The 22607-nt window shown below is 38.5% G+C and overlaps 1 protein-coding gene across 4 annotated transcripts in view; it reads right to left on the bottom strand.

The window, feature by feature from the left end:
• Positions 1-300: 300 nt before the first annotated feature.
• Positions 301-22607, bottom strand: part of NALCN (sodium leak channel, non-selective) — a 223576-nt gene continuing 201269 nt past the window's right edge. For all 4 annotated transcript variants that reach the window (XM_058043866.1, XM_058043893.1, XM_058043875.1 and 1 more), the window contains 14 exons: positions 19240-19333; positions 18601-18707; positions 18126-18200; positions 15269-15388; positions 14206-14274; positions 11891-12039; positions 11107-11200; positions 10200-10332; positions 9589-9704; positions 7158-7315; positions 6364-6514; positions 4561-4710; positions 3784-3901; positions 301-2517 (listed from right to left, as the gene is read on the bottom strand). In XM_058043866.1, coding sequence (XP_057899849.1) covers positions 2324-2517; positions 3784-3901; positions 4561-4710; positions 6364-6514; positions 7158-7315; positions 9589-9704; positions 10200-10332; positions 11107-11200; positions 11891-12039; positions 14206-14274; positions 15269-15388; positions 18126-18200; positions 18601-18707; positions 19240-19333 — 1728 coding nt within the window. In that variant the 3' untranslated portion in view covers positions 301-2323. The remainder of the gene's footprint in view (positions 2518-3783; positions 3902-4560; positions 4711-6363; positions 6515-7157; positions 7316-9588; positions 9705-10199; positions 10333-11106; positions 11201-11890; positions 12040-14205; positions 14275-15268; positions 15389-18125; positions 18201-18600; positions 18708-19239; positions 19334-22607) is intronic.

Raw genomic sequence — 22607 nt, 5'->3', positions numbered from 1 at the left:
TGCATGCACCCTCACACACGCATACACACACATATCCAGGCTCTGAAGCGAAGAAAAAGTGGGTTGAATAAAAATACATAATGAACAGTCCTATTTAGTGCTATCTTTTGACTGAGACCCCTTGTGGTAGTACTGATGAGGTCAGTTGCTGGAGTGAAAAAACCAAAGCCCCTCAATTGCAAGAGTTTGAAAGCACCTCTACATAATCCTGTACAAACCACAGAGATTGTTACTATGCAGCATTATCATGGATGAGCCACATACAGCCAATGCAGTTACAACGAAAACCAGAGGGAGGAATATTGCTTAAAGCAACTCACTTTTATTGACAGTGTACTGTAAGGCAAGGAAAAAATGTTTGCCAGATTTTTTAAAAAGAAGGCTTGCAGCAAGAATGATCTGCAGTTCAATGTATTATTGAACTGTCAGAGATACTCTCTTTTATAAATCCAATATTTGTCTTCCTGTTATATATACAAAAACTCAACTTAAACAAGCACAAAACAGAACAAAGTAATGGATTTGCATATGAAGTTTTGTTGATGGTTCATGATCTATTAAACAAGAGAATGCACATATTCTTTTACCACAGAGTTACAACTGACTAGATTTAAACTTAAATATACCTCAAAACACATAAACCCCCCACAAAATACAGATAAGTTCAATACCATTATTCTAGAAAAAAAAAATCTAAACAATGTTCAACCATACAATGGGAAAAAACACAGACAGATGCCAAGAAAGCTGTATTTCGTAGTCAAAACTAATTTTGCATTTTTGGTGAAGGCATCTGTGTGTTTTCACTGTTATATTCTGACCATTTTAGATTAATATCTTGGCCAGAAAAAATTTCAAAATACTGGCTTTTGTCTGTTTTTGAAAGGATATATTTTTGAAGTGGTGATGTAGATAAACTGTGAGCCTCTTACAAGATCTCACATCAGGCCATGTTAGAGCAAACTATCATTTCCATAGGAAACAATGGTAACAGAAAGGTCCCAGCTCTGCTAAAAACCTAGTCAGGGGCCAAGCAACAAAATCTGCAACCTCTTAGTTCTTCCCTGAGGGAAGGGCACAATTTTACCCCACATTTTTTGACAGCCTTAGATTTGGGAACTAGCGAACATGGTTGTGTTTTGCGGCTCTCCTTCTCTGCCTCCATGTCCGTACAGCATTGGCCTTTCACTGGAAAAGCTTTTATGAAAGCAGAGCTGCTTTTCACTGGCAATAATGTAGGGCTACTGGTGCCTTGTGAAACAACTGAAGGCCAACATGCCAAACATGATGTGCTGGGATGAAAGGGACAAAGGTACTCAGCCACAGCACAGTGCCATGCCTCACCTTTGCAGGCCTGCAGCATGAGCAGTAACATGGGTAAGTAAAATTCTACCTATGCAGTCAAAACTGAATGTATTTTTAAAGACATACAATATTACTTTGTAATTAGAATCGCCAACATGCTAATTTTTATCACAGACAAGAAGAAATCCTTAGGAGTACACAAGAAAAATGGGACCCAATTAAAAGAAGAATAATGACACCACACATATATGTAGCCAGTATATGCTGAAAATGAAGCATAAACCCATGTTTTGCATGTGAAAATCTTCTGCTGGATGCCTAAATGCACAGTTTTTAATGTATTTTTTTCCTTCCCCCCACCCCATTTTCTCTATGAAAATCAAGCTCTTTGCATAATTAACCAAACCTCAAAGATATTTACATTTTAAAAGCCAATTCTTCACCTTCTATTTTTAAAATAAGTAATCCTGTATCTTGCATATTTTAAAAAAGGTCCAGTGAAAGCTTAGAATTGTAATTCAGTATCTGTACTTAGTAAAAATACTTCCCTTGAACATGAAGTCAGTGCTGACCTCTTCAGGTCATTTGTGAATAATAAAATTTTTCTAAAGAAATGTTACTAAGTTAGGAAAACAAAGCGAGAAGAAATACATTACCCCTGTATTGTAAAGTGTTGCCACTTTAAAGTATGGTAAAGGTTGAAGGAAAGCGCAGAGGTGTGTATATCAAATTTTCACTATGATTTTACAGAACACATGACACCTTTCAATGCTCTGTCTGCTAAAGGCATTATAGTCTTTCTGGCTTTGTTAGTACTGCTATAGTATACAAGTTTCTTCGAGTACAGTTAGTACCTACAGAAGTCAATTCTAACACAGAAGTGTGGGCTACACTTCATATGACAGGAGGATAAGCGTAAGAGAAAATTTATGACATTGATTTTAAAGAAATCATACATCACAGCATCTTTAATTCAGCTTAGAAAATTAGATTGTGACTGAAATTACTTAAATGCTTCTCAGATATCAAGAAGGTCCTCTCCACTCTCATCACTCTCCACAGTTAATTGTCTTGTCCACCATTTCTTGACTTCTGATCCACAGGAAGCAGCATCAGACATAGGATTCATTTTGCATGCAACAGATTTCATAGTTGAACGTCCACCAAAACGGAGGTTGACTGAAGATACTGAATGGCTTATTGGCTTGGGGGCTAGGAAATTAAACAGAAAATTCAGTAAGTTCTGTATTAGAGATCTGCTTCTTGAACATTTTTGCTTAGAATTCAGGTATAGATATCTAGCTAGACTAGGGAACCTTTAAACTGATTTAGTTCAGAGAGGGTAGGGCTTTGTTCTAATTTGCTTGTTTGTTTGTTTTCCCAGCTCCAGATGTTCCCACTGCTCCCACTAATCTGCTGGCAGAGCAGTTTAACTGAGCAGTGCCTCATTTCCTTCTGCTGGGATAACTGATGCAAAAGATCTCTTCTTATCCAGCTAATTGCAACCTAAATGATTTAGGCAGAACTTACATGAGCTAAGCTGCTGGCAAAACAGTGAAAGTAGTAAATGTGAAGAAGGGGGGGTGGGGAGATGCTTTTAGGATTGGCAGCTACATCTAGAAAGTGATACTTTACAATGGCCTAGGGGTTGAAACAGGTACAGGTTGCTGGTATGGCACATGTCTAAGTATATAAGCCCCACAACTGATCTTAATTATGCTATTCATGATCTTAAATACCTGTCTTTGCTGGACTGGAGGCTGACTACTTATAATATTTGGCATGGAAATGACCCTCTTTTTTAGGACTATCCACTGAGGAATGTTCAAAACTGACACAGACCAGATCAGTGCTAAGAAAGAAAATCCTTAGCTATTCATTTTTTTTAAGATTTCTCACTTGTAAAACCTGTGCAGTTGACTACAGGAGTATGACTCCTCCTTAGCATGTTTCCTCTTCTCACTCTTTCTCTCTTTTCCAACAAAATGTTGATCTTTGCTGCTCAGTGATATTTAAATGAAGTCATGGATTGAAAGCTTTCTATTAAACTATCCTGTTTCTTGGACAAGTACACTGGCAACAAAAATAGGGTCAATGGTAGTCCACAGAACAGCATTACTGTCCCTCCTGCTTCCACTTAGATATGATCAGGGTCTGAACAGTGGTAGCCTTTGAGGGCAGCACTCTGATTCAGAATAGGACTGACTGATGTAAAAGGTCCTGAGCCAATGTATGAAAAAGTAAAAAATGTAACCACTTCACAGGGCAATGCTTGAGCCCATCCTCCAAACTTTCTGAATTGTGAAGAAAGGAAGAAACTGCTTTATTCCAACAGGCATGAGGACAGGAAAGCCCTGATGTGGGTGCAAGCAGCAGCCAGGAGGGAGAATTGTGAATCATGAAGCCTTTCTTGGCCTTGTTATTGCACAACAGCAATTTTGCATGTGGGGACTTTACTGATAAACCTTTTTCACTTACCTGATGGCAAGCGCCACTGTCCAAATTTCCGCTGAGGTTTCCCAGCATCCCCAGCATCTTGTCTATAGCCACCTCTGTCAGAAAGTGTCGGGCTGAGGAGCTGCTGCTGGCTACTTGTCTGGACAGAGAAAAAGGAATCTCAGTTATAGCTCCCCTAGGTAACCCTAGAAGGGATACCTTTCTATTCTGTTTCAAGCTTTATCAGTGAATACAAACAAAACATATTGCCATTGGTTAGGGCAGCATGCTTTCTGCTCTTTAATACCTCAGAAAACTATTACTAACACACAAAAGCAGAAAGGTCATGTGGGCTCCCAAAGGCATTTGTCCTGTTGAAGGGTATGAAATTATTCTCAGCCTACTACAACCATTGTGGAAAGCCCTTATGTTGTACCTTCTATATTTCCTATTCTGCTCAGAGGTCCCAGCATGCCCAGTGTTCTCCCTCTCAGTGTAAACACTACTTCAGAATGCCTGAACTGGAAAGCTTCACGTCTCTAAGCCTGCACACAGCTCATGCAAGAGCTGAAAGCTGGGGCTGACAGAGTTGTACAGCTGAGATTGCCCTTTATGATAGCTAGACAGCTAAATATGTTGGGGAATTTCTGCCTTAGAACATCTTGCCTTAGAGCATCTGATGGCAAAGACTGAAACAAAACAAAGTATTATTTTTTAATATTTTTTTCAGTTAAAAGGGTGTTTAAAAAAGAACAAATAAGAAATATGGAAGTTTTCTGAATTTATTATGAGTGGTTGATAGTTTTCTGGATAACATACCTCTGGCTGTGCACTGTTATCTTGATTAAGAGCATTCATATCTTCACTTGGCTGTGTTGTCTCAATGCTGGGAGGATTCAGAAACCGGCTCAGCTCCTGCTGTTGGCTCTCTCGCAGGCTGTGGATAATGCTGCACGACTGCTGCTGTTTCTGTCAAGGTACAGTAGGTGATGAAGGAAATGTTCTCATTGCTCTGTCACACCAAAGTGTTTGATTTTTTAAAAAAACAGTATTCCAAATATTTAACTGAACAGTGAGCACCAACTGCAAATTCCAGGTGCATCAATAAAGATCCATGTATTAGATGGATTGCTATTAGATGTGTTGCTATTTAAATAAAGTGAATTCTAGCATATTTCTAACCTTTAGGGAATAGAGGATGAAATTTATGAACTACATTAAGTGGAAGGCACATTGCTCAATCCTTGATTTAAACCTTTAAACACATACAAAGAGTTTAAACGCATACAAAGTTTTGAATTTATCATTTAAAATTTCTTGCAAAGAAAAAGAAATGAGGAAATTGATAGAGATTCACAGGGAATTACATAGATTCATAGGGAACTACATGAATGTAATGAAAAAATTCTGATTTCTTTCATAGGCTTTGGAGAGAGCTGTCAATAAAACTGAATAAAATAGTAGTGAAAACCTTGGGACTAAATATAGATATACAGTACAAATAGAAAAACAAACCTACTACCATTACAATTTTACAATCTAATTTTCTTTTAAATTAAAATAAACAGCACTTAGGAAGGGTTTCACTTTCCTGGGTAATTTTCACATGATCCCTCTAGGGAGACTTAGAGAATAACAAGAGAATTTCAATATATCTTAACTTCCATAATTACATTCAGTTTATAAAAGGTTCATAGAATGTGAAATGATCTGAACCATATTATTAGAGTGAAATGAATAGCATATTTACTTTATCATAGTGTAGTTTGGTATCATAATGAAATGAACAACAGAGTTGAACAAACCCAGAACTGAGAGCTGAGATTAAATTTACTGCCATTATTATCACAGAGATGAAATCAAAATGAAACTATGTATCATTGGACCCTGATGTTTCAGCTGGAATGTACATCATATTCAAAATATCCAGCTAAGTATTTGTATAAATTTACAAACAGAAGACAGATGCCATGATGACAAATCACTATGGAAAATCCTCTATCACAAGAAGTAATTTTTTATAAAAACAAAAAAATATATATGTTAAAACCTGGAGTCAGACTCATACTAGCTGAAAAATCAGTCATCAATGCAACCACGTTGTGACTTGGTCCATACACCTGCTTTCCATGTAGACACTGCTCATGTGCACACACAGTAACTGTAATGGCTCACTCAAATGATTTATCTTAATACAGGCTCCATCTGGATAGTCATCTACAGGTTTCTCATCTGTCAGCAGAGGCAAGGAAATTATACAATTACATTATGTGAGGAAGGATTAGGCCTATAAAATTCCATCTAATTTTTTTTTTCTTAATTCCTTTGACTTTGGTCTCTGCATATGCATCTTCCTGTATTGAAAAGACAGATAAAGTCTGGAAAGGAATATAGGTTTTGCCTTCAAAAGAGGCTTATTTTTGTAGCACTGTAGAGCCACAACAAACAGCTCTATTTTTGTAGAGCTGTAACAAACTTTTTTTGCTCAGTTAGCAACTGCTACATACTTCAAATAAGTATTATTATGACTCCAAATTAAATGAAGCATAGGGACACAGATTCCAGCATTGTTGAGCAGTTCAATTGATGCAACCATTTAGATACTGCTTTAGCTTGACTTACTGCTCTGATTCGCTTTAAGCACTTTTTCAGCCACATTCGTATGGTCTGTTTGGCCACCTCCTCTTCTATGGTATATTCCAGTTGCTCCCTGGCAAGCAGCTCTTCCAGTTGAAGACTTTTTCTGATATCAACGGACCTATATGAAAGCATGCTGGAAGAAAAACAATTAATTTATATTTAAATTCTGGTGTCTTTGCATTTTTTAGAGAATCAAATCTCATACTTAAGACCTTGGTGCAAAAATACATAATTCAGGTGTGCACAGTAAATTCACATTTGAAGCTAAAAAAAAAATTGCTGAGATGATTCTAGAAGAGACTTACTGTGCTCAAAACAAAGACCTTATTGCTAACATCCAGCTCTCCAGTAGGTGAACTGCTGAACTGTAAGCAATTAGGGCATTTGTGATGGTTTGGGTTTTTTCCCTCCCTAAGTGTTTACGCTTGGATAATGTTCCCATATCTATTTTATTTCTAGTCAGGCTCACTGTCATGTTGCTTCACTTGAAGGTACATTTCACTAGTTGGGATACAAGAGGAGTATGTCACTGTAGTTTGTGACAAACCTCCTGCAATGAAAATGTTAAAATTACTTAGATCTGATTCCCTAGGATGTGTGTTTTCCATCACTAATATTTTTGTAGGGAAAAAAAAAGGAAATCTAATTTTTGTAAAACATTTAAAATTACAGTGCCTCTCGCTACCAGTCTTGCCTTCTCCCGAGCCTAAGTGCTACCTGAAAGAAACACAGGCTGTTATACCTGTTCTAAAAATGTGGAGAAAATCTCAGTGTACCTGAGCACGTCGTGAAAAGTGACATCGCCGCCGTTGTGGAGCCGCTCCATTTCATAGCACATGTGCTTGAACAGCAGCTTGTCCTTGTCGAGATCCACCTCCAGCCTGCCTCGCAGAAGCCTCAGCAGGAATTTCACTCGGAAGGTAGGGATTACACCCTGTGTTAAATTACACAATTGATGGTAAATTATTACTGTGATCTCACAACCAACTCAGACATTCAACTTGATCACTGAGAGAAAAACTATTTCTCCTAGCATATTTAAGTCACTGTGAACTCATTGCTGAAGAATGTGCACACTCAGCCAGTTCTTCAGCAAATTCACAGAAGTCTTTGTGATTATTTGACTCATATACAATGAGAATCTATGCCGTTCATTTTGCCAGAATTTTTCAAAATTGCTTGGGGATTTAGTTTCCCCATTTGCATTCATCTGTAATTAGAATCATATTCCCAAAGAGCTGCCTCTGTAAAATGGAAGTTAGACCATAGTTTAAACACTCATAGGCATGTCTATAATTTGTTGTAAACCTGTGCCCTTCTCTGTGCATCTCTAAATGAGCAAGAGAATGTTGAGAGTTTACTGGCTTTTTAAAGGTTATCTGCTCTAAGGGGCAGCACATCCTGCACTTTTGGTGACAACTTCTATCTGTTGCTACAAAATTAAAACTGGGTGTACTTCCCTCTAAAACTGTGGTATTCACAATCTTCAAATATCTTTTGTTCTGTTAAATGAGCCTCATCAGAACGATTTTTGCTGTAAGGTTCTCCACATCAAAGAGATTCTGTCAGTGCTGGGTACCATGGATTCAGAACTTTCTTACCCTCATGAGTACAGGCTGCAGCTTCCCTCTCCAGCACAGCCATGAGCCAACTACAGACAACCAACTACTTTCACAATAATGTTGTTCACACTCAAATATCAGTGATGTCATGAATCATTCAGATTATGATTTAATTTGTGTGGGCATCTGAGCAGCTCAGTCTCCCAGATGTTATTCTCATTTCAGAATCACAGAATGGTTGAGGTTGGAAGGAAACTCTGGACCTCACCTTGTCTCACCTCTCTGCTTAATCAGGGTCTCCTAAAGTCAGGATCAGGTCCAGATGGCTTTGAATATCTCCAAGGATGGAGACTCCACAAACACCCTAGGAAAACCTAGGCCAGTACTCAGTCATCATCACAGTGACAAACAGTTCCCTGACGTTGAGAGGCAGCTCTTATGTTTCAGGTTGTGCCTGTTGCCTCCAACCCTGTCACTGAGCATCCCTGATCTGAGCCTGGCTCTGTCCTCTTTGCACCCTCCCTGCAGGTGTTTATACACATTGATGGGATTACCCTAAACCTTCTCCAGGCTGAACAGTGCCAATTTTCTCAGCCTTTCCTCTCAGAAGACTGCTCCAGTCTCTTCATCATCTTTGTGTCCCTTTGTTGGACTCTCTCCAGTATGTCCATGTCTCTGTGTACAGGAGAGCCCAGAACCAAACTGGGGTTCCAGCTGTGGCCTCACCAGTGCTGAGCAGAGCAAAAGGACCCTCTCTGCCTTGGTCTGCCGGCAATACTTTGTCTAATGCTGCCCAGGATACCACTGGCCCTCTTTTCTGCAAGGGAAACGATGGCTCATGTTCAGCTTGGTGTCCACTGGGGCCCCCAGGTCTTTTACTGCCAAGCTGCTTTCCAGCTGCGCGGCCTAAGCAGGTACTGTGCCTTGGTTTATTCTTCTCCAGGTGCAAGACATGGCAGTTTTCCTAACTGAACTTCATGAAGCTTCTGAGCCCACTTCTCCAGCCTGTGAGGGTCCCTCTGGATGGCAGCACGACTCTGTGGCATATCAGCCACTCTGCCCAGCTTGCTGCCATCAGAAAATGTGCTGTGGGTGCTCTCTGCCACTCTGTGTCATAAATGAGGATATTGAACAGGACTGGAGCCAATATTGACCCCTGGGGCATACAAGGAGTTCCTGGTATCCAACTAGAACCTCTCCTGCCCACCCTCACCCTCTGAGCCTGCCTATGCAGACAGTTTTCAGTCCACTTCATCTCACCCAGCCCATACTTGATTAGCCTCCCCATAAGAATTTTGCAGTGCTGAATCTCAGCAAAGATCTTCTGAAAATCAGGCACAAAAAATGGATATGAATCTGTAGACTTCCAAGGGAACAACTCTCAGGGAGCTGGGAGGAAAGATGCTATTATATTGATCCTATAAATAGGTATGTTTGTTTGTAAAACTGCTATTATAAGCACTTCACAGAATACAAGTTAATATCCGAAGGGCCATGAATAACATTAGATCATGCTCACATCTCAAATTTGAACAGTAACTGCTCAAGAGAATTTTGTCACACTTTTCCTCCCTCATTTTCCTTTTCAAGAAAAACTGGAATTTACTGTATCTCTTCCTATTATCAAGAAATTATTATTTCTTACCTCTCTTTTGTCATCAACCATGTTCCATATAATTTGAAAATGCCTTAGGTCATTATAACTTAAAAGCTGATCTTCTTCAGTTGAGTAAAACAATGAGAAATTCTCCACAATGATAGCTGAAAACCACAAGAATATACACCTTAAAGAAATCCTGTAGTTACATTGTAACATCTAGTTCTGTTGTGCAAACTCCATATTAACAAATGCCTGTATGCTAAGACAAAGATTTTGAAACCATAATATACTGTCTTGCCACACCAATATTCACAAAGCTTTTTAAAAACTGTATCTTAAATGCTGGTGAGATGCCTAATCTAACATCTAAGATCAATTAAGTGAATTCCAATGATGTTTGAACAAAGGTTAACTGAAGATATAAGAGCTGAGAAAACAGTGTTCTGTAGGGCAACTCTACTCTACAAATAGAAAATATCTCTTTGTTCCAAAAGATTTCCTGAGATTTAGCCAAAGAAGTATCAAAATCATTATATGCATGCAAGGTAACGCTGAAGGTACAAGGTAGCCTCATACTGAACAGCACAACATCCTCACATCTAACATACTACATGCCAAGGTGTACCTTGTTGGTATTAATGTCTATTTTCACTTACCAACAAGCAAATTTAGCATAATGTATGCAATGATGACATAGAAAGAACAGAAATACATGAGAGCACCAGCGTAATTTCCACAGTCTGTTTTCCAGTAGGTGCTGTTATCTGGTGTACAAAATGGAGGCTGAACCTTCAAAACAAAAGAAAACAAAGTAAAAAAAAATTATAATAATCAATCTAATATTTAAGACTATTATTTTTTAAGGCTTCCCAATTAGGGAATAATACTGTGAGCATTACTGTGGGCAGGTTGTTTCTCTTCCATTAGTAGACAGAAACCAGGAAAGAGAGAGAGTTATGACAAAAAAGGCTGGGGCATAGATCTTACCACCATATAAAGGGCACATTGTGCATTATGCCATTATACAGGAACAAACTGGTGCTTTGAAGCACAGTGATTTTCAAAATGTTTCTTCCCAGCTCATTAATTTTAAAAAGGAGAGGCATATGATCTTCCTTGCAATGGAAAGCACAGACAAACATTTACTTGGGCAAAATATAATGATTCAAGGAGGAATTCTGAGGTCATCCAGACTATCATTCACATGGAATAAGCCAATGTGCAGGAATCAAAGACAAGGTAAATCAGAAAAGACACCTTGCCCCAGTCAAAGCAGAGATAATAGTGAAAAAGTGACTTACTGCATTTCTGATTTTGAAACCATCTGCTTATTTTTGGTTTTAAATCATCTAATGGCCCAGCTCTATGAAATATTACTCTGTGAGTATGAGACTGGAACTGCAATTTATGCATCATATTCTGAAGTTTAGTGAACATTATTTTCTTGAAGAGATAAAGGCAAGCCCAGCATTCCTTGTACAAAGTTATGATACTGAAAACAGTTTGAGATAGAGTGGTATCTTTCATTTCTTGTCTACTTATCTCTGGCAGTATTGTAATTACCATGCAGTCATGCATAATTTTGTTCCAGTCTTCTCCAGTAACTATCCTGAAGAGTACAGTAATAGCCTTGCCAGCTGATGAAAAATTTGCATGTCTGTTTTAAAAAGAGAGAGAGAGAAAGATTGAGAGTGAGAGATCATTTCACTTCCCAGAATTAAAATGTTGGCAAGAAAAAAAAATTCCATTTTCTACTGTTCTTCTATTTTAAACTAAAAATAATTACAGTATTATTTGAATGAGCCCATTGAATTATTTATTTAATGACTTAAGATACAATAACTGAACTCCAGCTTAGAAGAGGTCTGAGTATTTTAGCTCATTTTATCAGAGAACTAAAGAAAACTCAAGGCCAGGTCCCATTTCCTGTCTCCATTTTCTTCTGTAAGCCTGATGATGACTGGGAAATCTCCAGCTAATGGCCATTCAAAGAACTGCCTCCCTTCTGTATCACTATATGGATCCTGTTCCTGGGTGATGCCAGTAGGATGCAGTAGGCACACTGTGTTTCAGCCTCTTGTGGGCTAGTACAGTACTGCTTGCATCACACTTCAGCTGGCATAACGAAGAGCAGCTCTCAGTCTGCTCTGGGTTGGAGCAGGTGTCATTTGTCCAACGCACAAAGACTGGAAAGATGGCTCAGTGTCTCCTATCAGAAATTCTGTTTAGAGCTCTTCAGCCAGATCTGCAGTTCTGTTTTTTTACCACAGATAAACTTCTCTAGCAGATGTGATTTCTTCAGGCTGTTTAAAGAACATCCCTGTGAGGTGGGAATTCCATACTGTACCTGTTAATGTTCTCTCCGTATTTCACTGTACCAAATAACACCACTCCAGCAAAAGCATAACAAAGAAGCAGTAAGAACATGCCCACTATGATGAAGAAACTCTTGTACATGCTGACAACCACAGTCAGGAGAAGCATTTTCAGTGTTACCTGGAAAGACAGAGAAAAAGCAATCCATGACAGCATTCAGGAAAGCAAAGACAAAACATAAACGTGAGTTCTTGCACTTGCCATTTTGACAACAAATCCTTTAGACACATTCATTAGTGGATGAGCTCAGTAAAATGGTACATTATGAATGTGATTTGAACTGTTTGCTTTTACTTGTTACAGACATCAGCATATCTTCCTCATTTACAAGGTCAAGATGTTGCTCCTGGGAAAGTAATACAGGATAACACAGTGCAGGATATTACAGTGATGGTACAGCATAAGCTTAACTATAATATCCCAGGATCAGTATTCTCCTGAAGTATCAGCATTGTCACTGCATGAACAGTGGTGCGTAAGCTACTTTGGGCTTATCTAAAAATGATCCTAACTGTTAGACAGAAATCACAGATGCTGCTGCCTACCTAAAGGAATACTTTCACATACAGAGAAAAAGATTTTCTTAAGATCAGTACAGCTTCTTTAAGCCAGTAATTTCTCATGGGAGTTTGTGAAAGACCAGGGAAACCTTCCAGAAGCCTTCCAGTACCTAAGTGGGGGTGACAAGAGAGCTGGAGAGGGACTTTTTCCAAGAGCATATAGTGACTGAACAAGAGTAAGAGGCTTTAAACTGAAAGAGGTGAGGTTTAGATTTGGAATTGGGAAGAAATTCATTGTGAGGGTGGTGAGGCACTGGAACAAGTTGCCCAAACAAGCTCTGGACACTCCATTCCTGGAAATGTTCAAGGACAGGTTGAATGGGGTTTTGAGTAACTGGGTCAAGTATCAGGTGCCTCTGCCCATGGCAGGGGTGTTGGAATGAGATGATCTTTAGGGTCCCTTCCAAACCAAACCATTCTGTGAGTCTATGATTCTGTGAAGTTGGCCAAAGAACACAAAATGAGAGCATAATTTTGAAAACTTCATAGGCTGTGTGCCTTGATAATAGATATTACTTTTCCATGTATGTATATTTTACATTTTACTCTTGATGAATTTATTGCCCTAGATTGTCCTAACACTTTTAAAAACTTTGGATATGATAAAAAATTCCCTTTAATGGTACTGAGGGTGTTACTTTTCTTTATAATCATGCCAAATTCCTGCTGACCTTTAGTCACCGCATTGCATTAGGATGGGTAAATTAGTGAAACTGATACAGCTGGTAACATGAAAGTACAAATGACTAGGTTAAAACCTTGAAAAAAACTTTAGAATCAATCAGAAAGCTTTGACGGCAATCACTTGGTCTGGCTGCATAGGAGAAGCAAGGATTTTTCATTTGACGTCAAAGGCTCAACAAGTTCTGTGTAGTTTGATTTAAGGAAAACTTTTTATCTTTAATGAACAAACCCTTTGACTTACTGTTCTTAACCCTGGCAACCTAGTACAGCAGTTTTTTCATCACATTTACTTTAATATGTCAGACTTCATAGAAAATATTTGGATAGTCTAAGTAGTTCTATAGCAAGGGAATGCAGTGTCACCACTTGTTAAATAAATGTGTTTGTTCTCTGCTTATGCTTATTCTGCCAGTCTACTCTCAATTATACCAGAAGAAATCCAAACACAAAAGAAATGTAAACTTGAGAAGTGACTTGCTTTGTCACCATCCCAGTGTTTTCAGAAGAACATCTTTGTTTTTAAAAAATTGTTTTTAAATGGAATATAAATCCTTTATTGTGACAAGACATACATTGTTGAGACAAAAGACACAGACCTGCACGCTGGAAAAAGAAACTTTTTAAAGACAGCACTATCATAATAAGATGATGCATTCAACCACCAATACAATAGTCTCACAGTGAAAATAAAAAACCAGCATGCCCATCACACCTCAGCTGAAACGGAAAGGGCTGAAAGTAGCACAGTGTATGTTCAGAATTGTAGAGAGCATTTTTAAAAGCTGTGGTATTGCAGCTGCACTTTGTTTTCTGAAAAATTCAGCTTTTCCAATAACCATAGAACTATTACACAATCTACTTAAAATCCTGACATTTTAAATATAGCATGTAAAGTTGCAGACTGCTGTTTGGGTGTTTGAATTTTTTTTTTTTTTGCCTAGAAAACAGAGCCTTACAGAATTTGCATGAGAGATGCACTGCATCTAGTCCTTTAATCTATATATGAGCACTGCAGTAATTGTAGTTCCTAATTTATACTTACATGCTTTCCACAAATGGAGAAAAACCTGAAGACAATTACACATGCCCCCATCATGTATGTGTATGCATTCTGGAACACAAACACAAAAGACTTAAAACATGGTCCCCTAGGAATCTCTTGAACAAATCATGATAACAGATTTTTTAGTAATATAGGGCAGTCCCTATATGAAATAAGAGAAATCATAAATGATTAGCAACAATATAAAGAACTCACACCCAATCTCCCCACAGATCAAGCCAAAACCCCTTCAGTCCTATATTAATTATGTCCATCAGGCTTGGTGTACTTGTCCAGGAAGCTGCTGGATTACAGAAATTCCTCAGGTCTTCCAAGCTATTTAGTAGCAGGGAGAAACTGTGAATGTCAGGGCAAAATGATTAATCACATGAAACAGGTTTTTCTTCAAACAGAACATGGGGCAGACAAGAGAAAATCCTGCAGATATTATAGGGTTGTGACTTTGGCAGCTTGTGAATGATGACAATTATCAACCATCCCTTCTTCTTCCCCTGTAAATAAAGAAACTAGGAGTGCAGTTAAATTTTAAAAATTGGTGTGAAATGAAGGGAGAGCTGATTTTCTCCTGTCTCTCCTTCACGTCTTCATGAATTAAACACTGCCCCTTTACCAACACCAGTGGCACAGAATCACTGTTGGGTTTGGGAGGGTTTGTATAGTTCAGCAGTTTTGAACTATGCCTTCTTCCAGTCCTCTGGTCCTGTCTGTATTCTGTACCTTGCCTCTTTCTTCCTTCATGCTCCCAAGACCTTTGTTAGAAGTGCTCTCACTCTCTTCAGTCTCCTTCCTTTTGTCACTTACATCCCTCCTAAAAGCTTGTTTCCTACCACATTTATAGACTCTAACTTGCATCAGTAAGACAGTTTTGCACTACATGATTGTACAAGACAATAATTCTTAGCATCAAGCTTAGTTTCTTTCAGACATATTTCAGCCTTATTAAACTCTCAAAGATTTTTCTGTTTATATAGCAGCAATCCCCCTGCTGGTGCCTCAAGATAAAACAGTCTTAATCACTGGAATTGCATTTTGTATATCTTACCAATAAGGCAAAGTGAAGTATGACCCATATAACTCCAAGAGATGTCACCAAGAGATCATACCGATTTCTCCTGCTTTGCCAGAAGCCAGAGGGTGACATGGCAATAATCTTCATTGTGACCTATGGATAAAAGGATTTCTCACTTGTAATGAAGAAATTATTATCCCTTGCCATGATATCCTCTTCCATTCTCCAAAATGTTTGATTGGGTTCATTTTATGAATAGTTTTAAACAACAAGGGCCAGGTTGCACCTCAGCTAAATATTCCCATGTGGACTACCTGGACAATATTAGCTTCCCTTAGGTGGAGGAAAACTGGTACACACATGACCAAGGCCAAGGGATAAACAGCATTCTGAATTGTCTCTCTGCCTCCATCAAGTATCAAAGACAGGAGTGCAGCTAACCACCTCAGACTGAATGCTTAATGAGGTGAATGGGGGGTGAAATTAGCTTTAAGTTAAACAAGTCATGTCAATAACATATAGCTAAAAAAGGTAGCAGCATCCTATCTAGCTAACTGTCTGCAAGCAAGCTAAAATCACATAAACACATTTAAACTCAGGAATAAAATTGTGTTCTGCAGCACCTACAGCTCAAATTTATTAAGAAGCTTTCCTATATTGCAAATATTTCTTGCTTTAAGGAATACTCTGCACTATGCACCATGTGTACTCAGCAGCATGGAAGATAAAAAAGCTAAGAACAGTAAAGGCAGTATATTTGACAGTGAACCTGGTAAAAGCTTCCAAAGTGCTTGACATTTCCAATTTAGGTAACAGGAATGCAGATGAGAAGCTCAAGAATAGATACTAATAGTTACAGAAATAGTCACAACAGGTAATGGATACCAAAGTAGAGTGATGCATGTAGAGGGAACACTTAAAAGTTTCTCACACACAAGTTGTATTAAATCTCAGAACAGGTTATGAGTTACTTTTTAAAGACTTTAACTGTCAGGCATTCATTATGTTATTTTTTCTCTCCCACCTTGCAACCCTGCCATTTAACATTTCTGAAAACAACCCCAAATATAAGAGGACACTAGCTTGAGGTAAAAGGCTGATTTTTCAGTTAGCTTTTTGCCTTATGTTTTCTGAAGCCTGACTACAAAGTGAACAACATGGTCTCTGAATCTCTAATTACTATTTGAGTTACTAAGGTATCTTGCCTTCAGTTACCTGAGATGCCCGAGAGAATTGAAGAGGGATGGATGGGTCTGGCAGGGGTGACATAAGACCTGTAAATGTCTCTGGCCTTCTGGAGTGGCTACTGCAGGTAACTGAATCTCACCCTTCATCTTCCCCAATCACAGTAACAGCTTAAACACCTACCTCACATGCAGAATTTAAACACCTAACTTTAGGTGTCCATAATCTTGAACTGAATACCACACCGTGGAAACGAAAAAATCACATCTCCTTTACTCTGTCATCATCAATGTGGTAAAAAAAGTGAGATTTTCAAATTCTTCCAATTTTCTATACCTCATATATATGATGCGAGAAGCAGAGGTTTAAAGCTGAATTAGGAGTTGCTAGATTGGACACAGGGCTATCAGCTATGCAGAAGGCAGACTCTGTAACCAGACTATGCTGTATTAGGGAAGATCTTGAGCAGGAAGCTGCTTCCTCTCTCCATAAATTGTGTGCACTCACAGTGTGATAGCTTGCCTGTTGAGACAGTCAACAATTTTTTCCTGGCTCTGACAAAGTTCCTTTGAAATTCTAGAAGTGTATTTGTTTCCTCTGGCAGTATAAGAGAAAAAAGTATTTCCAAAGACATAGTTACTAGGTAAATTAAAACCTGCCCATGTATGACACAAATAAAACTTTTCTGTGTTTGCTCAGTCTCTCCAGAGATATTGATTTCTCCTGGGTAGGGAAAAAAGAAGCAACAACATGGACATACTCTAGCTACAGCTGCTACAAGGTATTCACTTCATTTTTTATTCATCACTACTGGCAAAACCTATCAATGGAACATAGGAACTGTCAGATTGGATTAGAGCAGTGGGAAACATAGTCTACTATCCTGTTTCTGATAGTGGTCAGTATCAGCTATTCAGAGGGGACTGACAAGAAAAGTAGTCAACCAAAAACTTATAAAGAATTATGTACTATCCTAACCACAGAGGAAGCATCCTCTTTAATCTTAAATGGATATCCTTATACATTAACAAAGTATATGTTTTCCAAAATGTGTTTAAATCATTAGATTCTAGGCCTATGAAAATAGGCTAATTACACCTTGCAGAGTTTGTAATAACAATATTCTCATAGACAGACAACTGCTACCACACTGGAGCCAGACTTGTGCAGCAAAAGATAGACAATACTGGAGAGTAGCTTATAAAATACTGGACAATACTGCAGCTGGAGAGTAGCTTATAAAAAAGATATTAAAATGAAGTATGATATTTAAACCAAAAGAAAGCTGAGAGAGGTTCGATTTTGTCACAGGTACAGAAGAGTGGGGATTAACACACCGGGCAAAACATAAATGGGTGAAGCAGAACTTCTGCGAGGCAACACAGACCTTTTGTTGTATGGAGGGAATGTAATATGAGATGTTCCTCAAGAAAAGTGGTCACTGGGTTCACCAAAACACACTGTTAAATACTCAGCCTTGAATATATATAAAAAGACACAAAGCTCAAGGTGTAGAGAATATGACTATAACACATTAAAAGTTTCTTCTTACAATACATGTTTAAAGACAAGTGACATAGAGAACCCTGCATGTACACATTCAGAAATAAACATCCTAGTGAAGAATGAGAAACATCCCTAAAGACAAATGAAATATATACATAAAAGTCTTAATCTCAAGAAGTCAAAAAATATATTACTTTACCTCAAGGACAAAAATGAAGGTGAAAACAACAGACATTGTTGCTAAAGGCACAGTTACTGGATCTGCAGCATCCCACTGAAAAACAAGCACAGTCCATTAATAGAAGAATAGCTGTTAAACAGTATAAATGACTCTTCATTGCCTTGATTTTTCTTAAAGGTTTTGTTAATGAATGAATTTCACTTTAAAATATACTCAGAAAGGAATGGCATTTTGGTATACTCCTCTCTCAGATTTCCACCTTAACTAGAAATTATAAATAATGGACCAGACTACAAAAAGACAGAAATTGACTGAACTCCACAAGTAACAATTAATCTACAGTGATCTATGCCAGCTGAGATTGCTTTATCTAGAAATCACATTTTCTTGCATTCATCACACTAATGGCTCAATTGATCATTAATTGGTGTTAGGAAATGTGCAAACACATGCTGTACTACTGTAATGAAGCACTTAAAAGAAACACAGTTACCTTAACTGATAACAACACAGACTGGGCCAGGACAAGTACAGCAATAGTTCTCTTAAAAAATGGATGCTGAGTTATATCATACATCTTTGCTCTAAAGCCATCGTTATCTGAAAAAGAAAGAGTTTGAGGAGGAGAGTTAAAATACACAGTAACTTCCCTCCCTATTTCTTGACATATTTTCCATGTTCATTAGAGGCAAAATAATCCTTTCCCATTTTCAAAATACGTTTCTAATTTTCTGCCACAATTTTCCATATCAAATAGGGCTTCTGAACATATAATTTCAAATACTGAACACCAGTGTTGCATGAAAGCTTTGGTACTTTTAGGGCAAGTGCATCATTCAACTGCTGTCACGTTAATACATTCCATTCATATCATTACAGCCAACTGCAAATATTTTTCATTTAGAAAATAAATTTTTCATTAAGGCTTATCCTAAAACCATCGAAGCACAACCTTTTTAGGGTTGATTTTAATAGCCTTATGGAGAGATCTGTAGTTGGAGCCTGTTTCCACATTAACTTATGCACAACCTCCTAGTGGCCTCGCGATTACAGTTTTAATTTGAATTGCAGACTCCCGGGGAATTATGAACACTAGGACTCAACATGAATAAAATCAAAATATCTTTGATACCGGGACGAGGTGGGAGATGAAGAGGTTGTGCTATCTTCAGTCTGCTTTTCAGATCTTCCCATCGTCTCTGATCTACAGTCAGTAAAGCTGTCCCCTTAATAAACAAAGAAGCATATAAAGCTTTTGTCATTTAACAGCATTGTAACATGAAAACAACACTCTCTTTGGTGCCTGAAATAAAGTTACATACACAACTTCCCTTAAATAACACACTGCTTGGGGAATGGAGTCTGAAGTATCAGCTGTTACCCAAGAGGATTTCTGGATGCATTAGCTGTGAGTTTCTTGGACTCAACTCAGCAGGCACAGTTGCTGCTCTTTGTAGCAGCAGCCCATTGTGGGCAATGAAACACTGCAGGAGGTCTTCCATTTGACTGAACGTCATTTTCCAGGAAGCAGAGTGGTGGATTTTGTCTGGACTTTGCAGCAGAGAGTCCGTGATTTACTAGTGCCACTAGTTTCTTCAGGGAAGGAGCCCTCCAGGAGACCACTGTTGGTCTCTACAGCTCTTCTGCTTGGGGTGTAATTGAAATAAAATAATAGAACGCTATGAATCTACAAGAGCTCTCCACAGAGGAAGCACAGAAAGAGGTGAAGACACACCTCCCAGAAACTCACAGCTAATGCATCCAGAAATCCTCTTGGGTAACAGGTAGATTGTGGTAGCTGGTAATGCGTAAAAATGTTCACATAACAGAGCAAACTTCAAACAGAACTGAACGTTATCTAAAATGACCTTCAAAACAAAATGAGTTCCTTATCACTTTAGAGAACTGTAAGGATCCTGTAATCACAGAAGGATTCTAGAGTTACAAAACAAAGGAGACCTTTTCAAGGTAAATGTCAAAATCCTGTCTTCCAGACACTTCGCTCCTGTCCCTGTCAGAAAGAGCCACACTGAGCTGGGTAAGGGCTGGCATGATCTTTGCCCTCACCTGGGCATTCGATTGTGTAGATGCTGGAACTGTGGCTGGCTGTGCAACTGATAAGGTCAGGATTTCTCCCTGTCAGTGAACATGATCTGTTTATGGAGCTGTGTCCTTAGATGGTACCCTGGGAAGAGGTACCTTCCAACACAATGCAGACAAAGTGAAGATGTAAAGATGCTCACTACTCCTGTCAGGCTCAAATGGCACCATTCAGAAACACTTAGATTAAAAGGCAACACATTCCCCCAAGGAACGTGTCTGCTTTATATTCTTGGAGAGTCTTCCCTGCAAACAAGACAAAAGGTGGCAAAAAGGTGGATTTTTGTAAAATCTAGTGGTGCCCAATTGCTTTGTTGCTCAGAAACTGCCAGTTCCACAAGGAGGGTCATCATAAGGGAACCACAGAGCAGAGCACTGTGAGCAGGGCTAGGCTGGAGGAGCTGTGCTTGCATTTGGGCTTCAGCTCAAAGCACCAACTAATACTTGAGTCTTGCACATCTTCACTGCAGCCTGAACTCCTGGCACTCAGGAGCTGAGACAAGTGATAGTTGAGGACTGAAATGGGGTTGGAATAATCTGGGCTACTGCCCTGTCACTGGGACAACCAAGGACAGAGCCCAGAGCTTACTGTGGTACTTCCTAGTCCAACATTTCCACACTTGCAGTTCCAACAACTCATATGAAAAACCAGAGCATATCTGAAATGATTATAAATTTTTCTTTTTAGAAAATCGTTTGTTCTTATTTAAAACAGTTTGTTCAGTAATTACCCAACTCTGACCCTCATCAACTACTCCTGTAATTGTTCTAACTGTATATTAGCCAGGAATTTTCTAAAAAAATATCTACTTTAAACACTAATACATTGGTTAAGTAACTAGATTTAAGAAAATGGGACTGGGCCTCAAACTATGGATTGTTTTGCTCTCTACTTTCTGGGCTAGTTGCCAGCCATCTCTCTACATTGTTTTTTTTTTTTTTTAGTTTCTGGACATTTCTTCACTCTACTTGAATATTAATTGGGCTGAAACTCTTGCCCACTTAATTAGCATGAATATTTTCAACTCATATCTGAAAACATTTTCTTTTCTCTATAGTAAATACATAAAAAGTAATGAGTAGTCAAGGAAAAAGAAAGAAAAACAAACATTACATGCCACTGCTGGTTATTAAGAAACAACTGAAGAAGCTGAACCAGAAGATATAAAAGATTTATACATTAAATATCATGTGAATTCTATAGAAATATTGCCTGGTGTGCCTGTTCAGTGTAATTTACAGGGAACTGTTACTAGTGAGCAAGGACAAAAAGCATAAAGATTCTTGTATTCGTGTGTGTATTGAAAAATTTGAAGGAAAAGTAATATTGCACAGATGAACAAAAAGTGACAAAAGCATCTATAAAAATCCAGTGGAGTTCTCATACTGCAGAACTTTCAGCTTTGCTAATCCACAAGCAAAATCTAGTGAATAAGAAAAGAAATTATTAATACATTGCTTCTTGTTCTCTAGAGCAGATATATTTTAACAGGAATGACTGCACTTCATCTTACCAAAATTACACTGATGTTATGCAAACATAAAAATACCTTCAAAACAGTAGAGGTTTCAGGCTATTTATTTGGCTCACAACGTGCTTGACGTTATGATAGTAACGTATAACAGTAACTACAGTAACGTGCTGCTCGGCTCCCTTCCAGAAGGAGTCAAGTGGTTTCCCTGATGGACAAACTCAATGGTTGTGTTTGCTACTGGGCTCGGGTCAGGGTCAGGGCCAGAGCCAGCACCCAGCTCCAGAACAAGCACACTGGGCTGTCACACTTCTCCATGCCCCATAGCATGTAGTCATCCTTTCCCTTCAGAGCCACAAGTGGTAAAAATACCATTTCTCATTATTTTTGTGACTTTGAACTGAAAGAGGAAAAAGTTAATAATTTTGTCTCTATGCCTCAGAGGCACCACAAGAGGCTCAGAAAAACCCCTCATATTAAAGGTTGTGAAGTGTTCGTGCAGCAATCCCATCCAGAGGATTCTACCTTTTAACAAGTGTAGGCATGAGCTGCTCTGAAACAATTCCCTTGAGGGCAGGTTTTTCTCCTTTTCAGGGTAATCCAAAAAGCCCATGTGAACTTGTCTAGGAATCTAGCTACCTTTTTAGTTGGAGTGGCGGACAATTATTTTTACAATGTACACTGTGGTGTGTAAAGAAAAAGCCACAGAGCTTTACTTTGGATCTGAAATACTGCAGTGCCAGGCTTCTTAAGAGACCCCTTCATTCCAACACAGGCAAGTATAACACATCTTTTTATCTGTCACCACATGTATACCTACATCAAACTAAGCAGCATCTGTAAATACATAGTGCTTTATGTTCAATCTCCATCTAGCAGCACAGCTGCACTAGAAATAAACTCTAACAGCTTTGATGGAGTGTGTGAT

Source organism: Melospiza georgiana, chromosome 2 (genome assembly GCF_028018845.1).
Source record: "Melospiza georgiana isolate bMelGeo1 chromosome 2, bMelGeo1.pri, whole genome shotgun sequence".
Classification (NCBI taxonomy): domain Eukaryota; kingdom Metazoa; phylum Chordata; class Aves; order Passeriformes; family Passerellidae; genus Melospiza; species Melospiza georgiana.
Note: the sequence above shows the minus strand (reverse complement) of the source record. Positions and strands in the feature narration are given on the sequence as shown.